The 5,870-nt window shown below is 43.0% G+C and overlaps 1 protein-coding gene across 1 annotated transcript; it reads left to right on the plus strand.

Annotated features, from left to right (window-relative positions):
- Nucleotides 1–770: 770 nt before the first annotated feature.
- LOC119574708 lies at nucleotides 771–2,642 on the plus strand (the record flags this gene model as incomplete). Its single annotated transcript, XM_037922110.1, is given in 3 exon segments — nucleotides 771–845; nucleotides 1,601–1,822; nucleotides 1,929–2,642. Coding segments are annotated over 3 exon segments (999 nt in total), but the record flags the coding sequence as incomplete, so codon positions are not given.
- Nucleotides 2,643–5,870: the final 3,228 nt, after the last annotated feature.

A 5,870-nucleotide genomic window follows, 5' to 3' on the forward strand; every position in this document is an offset into this window, starting at 1 on the left:
TTCTATTTCTGTCTCTTTTTTTCTTTTTCCTTTTCTTTTTCTTTTTCTCTCTCTCGTCTCCCTCTCTCTCTCTCTTTCTCTCTTTTTCTATCTCTCTTTTGCTTTCTATTTGTCTCTCTTTTTCTATTTTTTTTTCTCTCTGTGTCTTTATTTCTCTCTCTCTCTTTCTATTTCTCTCTCTTTCTCTATCTCTCTATCTTTCTATCTTTTTCCTCTTTTCACCAGCTCTCCTCTCTCTCTCTCTCCTCTCTCTTCTCTCTCTCTCTATCTTTTCTCCATTTCTCTCTCTATTTATCTCTCACTCTCTTTCTCTATTTATCTCTCACTCTCTTTCTCTATTTCTCTTTCGCTCTCTCTCTCCCTCTTCGCTCTTTTTCTCCCTCCCTCTTTCCTCTCTCCTTCTTTCGCTCTTTTCTATCTCCTCCTCTTTCCGCTCTTTCTCTCTCTCCCTCTCTCTCTCTCTCTCTCTCTCTCTCTCCTCTCTCTCTCTCTCTGTCTTTTCTCTCTTTCCCTCTTTCTCTCTTTCTCTCTCTCTCGGAACTACTTTAATTTAAATGACGTGATATTGATAAGGGTGAGAATGACTGAAGATTAGTTGATGCAAGGGATTGCTCATGGGTTGTGTAAAGGTTTAAAACTTTACCTGTGACAAAGAAAATGTATATACATCTGTATAGCTCTCTTTACTCTGTCTCTCTCATTTTTTCTTTCCTCTCTTTTGCCTCCTTTTCGCAATAAAAGCTAAACATAAGACAAAACTCTTCCTTTAGGTACAGCAGAAGCTGGACACCGCTCGAGGCAAGTTCTCCGAGATCAGGAAATCTCTGTCCGAGAAGTGGAAAAAGGTGAGGACTTGCATTCTTGTTCTCCCCCGAGTATCCTTCAGGGTTGCAGATAATGAGAACTGAAGGATTTTCTCAGTTTGTGTTCTGTCTCGTGGAGAATTTTGATCCGTTGTTCTTCAGTAGGGAAGATTAGCCTCAGTGAACCACGCGCCCTCAAGCGTTGCCCTGCAGTTCCAATGAAGGCAGTTTTCAGGTTTTCCTGAGAAGAATTTCGGAATTCGATGTAATTTGCCAAAGGTTTAAGGTAGACAACTAAGATGTCTTGACTCCTTTATTAAAAAAATAATGGTGGAGTCGGCTGCTCCTTGGAGCTGGGTTCTGCTCCTAGGCTCCCCGCAGGGAGTCTGCCTGTCATATTGCACTGTGATATCACCTAAGGATGTTTAGCATGTGACAGTCGGTGGTGAAAAAGGTAGTGTTACAACAATACTTATCTTTTGCGGAAAGGAATAGACAACACAACAGTGGAATGTCTAGAGTGGCAAGAAGAGACGGATAATCATGTAAAGCAGTGATCATGCCTATATGCATATGTATGTGTGAAAATACGTATGTGACAAACATGCACATTATGTAAAATATAGCAATATATGTAAGTTATTTTTTCAGGAATCTTCTCTCCTAAATAATATCTTCAGGGTATTACAAGATGACCACTACAAAGAAGGGATAGATATTTCTAAACATTCATAGTTTAATTTTAGTTTATTTACACCTTTCCCTCTTACAGCCTTCAATCCTTTTCCCTCCTTCAGCTCAAGACCCTGAGCTCCCCTGAGAACTTCGCCAACCTGGGCAAGAACACGCTGTCCAAGATGAATCGCGTGATTGTGAATGTGGTGAACAAGTTGAAGGACATCGGCCAGAACGTGTTCATGAAGCGTGGAAAGACCCCGGTTGACAAGACCATCAGCACCATGGCGGAGCGCCTCTCAGTCCTTGACTCGCAGTTTGATAAGACCTGGAATGATTTGGAGGTGAGTTCCAAGTTTTCTAAGGGAATTTCTTTTGGTTAAGTAGCAGTTTAGTACATATTGAACTTGTGTAATAGTTGATGTGGTAACTTAGTTTATCCATTCCCAGGCTGAGGTGGAAGGTGGAGCTGATGAGGGTGTGAGTGTAGATGAGGAGCCGGAGGCGCCGCAGGAGGACCTGGTTGTGGTGGGAGACAGCGAGGAAACGGCAGAGCCTGAGACTGAGGATGAGGATGAGGGAGTGGACGTGGAGACAGAAGACGAGGGGGAAGAGGAGCAGCAGGAAATGGCCGTGGAAGAGCAGCAGGAGGATGTTCTCCCGTCTCCCTTGCCGCAGGATGGAGGCGAGAGGGATGGTGGTGATGGGGATGATAAGAAGCAGCAGCCCGAGGAGAAGAGGGGCAGAGGGAAAAGAAATAAGGCACAAGAGAAGGAAGAAAAGAAAAGTCAGGAGAGGAAGCGTCACCGATCGAGGCGAACGAGACTCAGCGAGAAGGAAGAGAAGAAAGAGAAGCGAGAAGCCGAGAAAAAGGAGAGCGAAGCGCAGAAGGAGCAGCAACGGCAACAGAGAGACGGCGACCGCACGAAGGCCAAGGGCCGGAGGGACGGCGACCGGGACCACAACGACGGACACTACCACAGGGATGGGAGGGACAGGACCTTGCAAGACCACCATGACAACCACAGATACTACAAGGGCCAGTATAATAAGTACGACAAGAAGTATAGGGATGATGATGACGATGATGACGACGACGACGACGACGACGACGACGACGACGATGATGACGATGATTACAGACACAAATAGGAAGGCATTACAGGAAGAAAATATTACGACGGCCGCGACGACGACCCGACGATGGACGGACGATGACGACGACGACGATGATGACAGATACAAGAGGAGACGATGGAGGCAAGCACCGATGAGGAGATGAGAGACAGAAGAGGAACGGCTGATGAGGAACATTGGCAGAACCGGCCAAGAAGAACTACCGCGGGAAGTCACAGGGCCAAAGAAAGAATTATTCGACGACGGGGTAAGAACCACACTAAGCAGCAAAACCCCTGGATGGTGGATAAACGGGCACAGTGGCAGGCGAGCGGCGGAGAGAGGGTCAAGAAGGACGACTGGCTGTTTGAACGCGCGCCGGGAACCGAAACACATTGCGTGAAAAAAGCTTAAAGTCTGAATGGCAGTTTGAGAGAGCCCGCGGCCGGAGGGAGATCCGAGGCGAGGCCCACGCGAGAGCGGCCCGGCCAGAGGGCGCGGTCATGGGGGGCGTGATCGGTTATGAAAAGCACTTCAACGATAGGCGGTACGTTAGTTCGATGACGATGACGACGACGACGACGACGAGGAGGAGAGGGTACCAGTAAACCATTCCACGAGGCGAGGCGAGGCGGGGGAGGGGAGCGGGGGGGCAGCGCGAGCACTCCGGGCGGGCAAGGGGCCAGCGGGAGGGATCATTCCCAACTTCCACGCCGCAGGGAAGCATACTAAGCATGTCGTTATCCTTATAGAGTAGTAGTGTCCCCTTCGGTGGATTAGTCTGGAAATTGTAGTGATAACGATATTGGTTCAGTGAAAAAAGAAAAGAATTAGAGGTAGGGGGAGTACTTGCTCTAATGGTTCTTCGGAGGGACCAAGCCTTTTGTAGCATTAGTCGCGCCCGACTCTTGGGCCCTCCACCTTCACTCATATCCGCTTATTTGTGCATTCACTTTCTCTCCTTTTGGAAATAAGACTATCATAAATTTAAGAAAAAAAGTCTCAATATTGTTCTAGGACGGATAATTGTTGGTTACCGGATGATTACTTTTGATTAATGAAGAAGTAAGGTCAACCGTGGACTGACTCCATCCCTCACATTCCCTTGAAAGTCAGTGTTATTGTCTGTAGTGCAGCCATTTAGGCATTATAATCAAGGTCTTTATAGATTTTTCCATAATTTTTGTTTTTCATCAAGTTTGGAAATCGTGTAATGAAGCTAACTCGTTCTGAATGATGATAAACTTGTACATTTTGGCTATAATAAATGTCAAGGGAGATGATATTTATATTTTAGATAAGTTCATTTTCAAGTGGTTTTCGCTGACTTAAATTTTAAGGCTATTGAAATTCCATGAGTGGAAGCGTGCAATTTTGACAGTTTTATGCAAATACAGTGACCTGAGATTTTTCCTTCAGCTCTTCAATTTATTTTTTCTCATAAAGTCTTTTCTCACTGATTATCCTCAACAGCTTTTTGGTCCCTTTTTACCATGTACTTTTTCTTCTCTTATTCTAACACTTCCTTATCCATTCCAGATGAATAAGCATCGATGCTCTTTCATTGTTAGTTGTACACTAGTGGCAGGAAAAAAATTCCCCAGATGAAAGGTGCGTTACATTGACAGTGTGTAGATAACCCCGTCTGACCTGGGCTCTTAGACAAAAAATAAAAACATTTCGTTATCATGCGTAATAACAGTAATAGTAAGGACGATCCTTGAGAAATTTTTAATTTGTATTTTAACGTCTAGAAGGATTGTTTTAGTATGTTCTCCAGAACTAGATTTTTAGAGCAGAAGGGTTTCCAAGTGCAAAAGCCATGGCTAGTATTTTGGCCCATAGTTCACATTTATCTAGTGGGTAGAGTAGTAGCCAATCTGAGCTGAGTGTATTTTTTCAGGACTATTTTACAATGGAGTTTATTCTTTACAGCATGAGACTAGACAGGAAATTAGCTCAGAATAGGGGCTAAATGCCTTCACTGCGCATCAATGGTAATCCTGCCTGTATATTTCAGCCACTGCCCCAAAGTAGCACTGCAGCAGATGTCCTCGCATATATAGTTTTCTTTGTATTTTTTATCGTTCTAGCTTTTTAAATCGTTACTTGGATTGTCGAAATAAATATTTTTTGTTTAATATAACTGACCGAGCTCCGGAGCAGCTCGCGAGTGTAATCTAACCCGCATGGTTTTCTGTTCCTCCCTTGGTTCTTCTCTCACACGTTATGCGACTTCCTAAACGTTTGTCCTTTCTTTCTCCTCGAAAAGCGTCTCTTGTCAGCCTTGCAGCTCACCGGGTGTGATTTTTTTTTTAGGTGTTGTGTCCTAAACCTTGATGGTTCCTTCAAGGTACAGTGAAACGCTATGTTAAATTTCAAGGATAAATTTAAACTTTATGCTTAATGTCATATGTGATAGCCATTTATATATATTAAGAAAAAAAAAAACGTTTGATGGTGTCCTTTTTTGAGTTTTTATGAGGTTAGAAAAAAAATCTGAATGAGAATTTTTTTCTTAGCTTGAACTTGTAAAATTATTGGATATATATTATTGGAAATTAATGTCTTTGATTTGATGTATGTGATTTATATGAGAAATACAAATGCTGATGTTATAATTGTTTGACTACCAGATGCCTTACTTTTAATCTTTCTTGTGATTAAAAACCATCACTTGTTTCCCATTTATCTCGTGTGCTAGTCTTTTGTCATCCGTGAAACTTATATTATTGGATATGTCAATAAACCTTACTGATATATGTTTTATTTATTGCTTTCCCATAATCTTTAGCTTTAATTTTTTACTCAAAACTGAAATATAGTTTGTGGCAAATTTATGAAACTGATTTCACATTTTTGAAGTGGTATTGGCATTCATTCGAAAATATTATTCCTCTTAACTACTTGAAAGGAAGCAAACAGCGGAGCATTATAGACTTTTAAGATGCATACATTGTGATCGTGACGCCTGTCCAGACAAGCGGACCTGAATGGAGGCCACATTTGACTGGGCAAACCGTCAAACTGCCCTAGCGCTTGAGGAGCGAAATCGCCAGGGGCCCAGTGGCTCGAGCTTCGACCCTGCCAGACGCAAGTTAACATCTTGTACCCATATCAGGGTTTTTTTCCTCCTGATTTCCCACGTCGTTGTAGCACTTTATTGCAATAGTATCTATATTATCTATTTTTTTCCCTTTGAAAGACTAGCACTGTTGGTACGCTATTTATCAACTATTGCATACATGGGCCCTGCTTTTTTCCCGGGGGTCAAAA

Source organism: Penaeus monodon, chromosome 6, assembly GCF_015228065.2.
Source record: "Penaeus monodon isolate SGIC_2016 chromosome 6, NSTDA_Pmon_1, whole genome shotgun sequence".
NCBI classification, from domain to species: Eukaryota; Metazoa; Arthropoda; class Malacostraca; order Decapoda; family Penaeidae; genus Penaeus; species Penaeus monodon.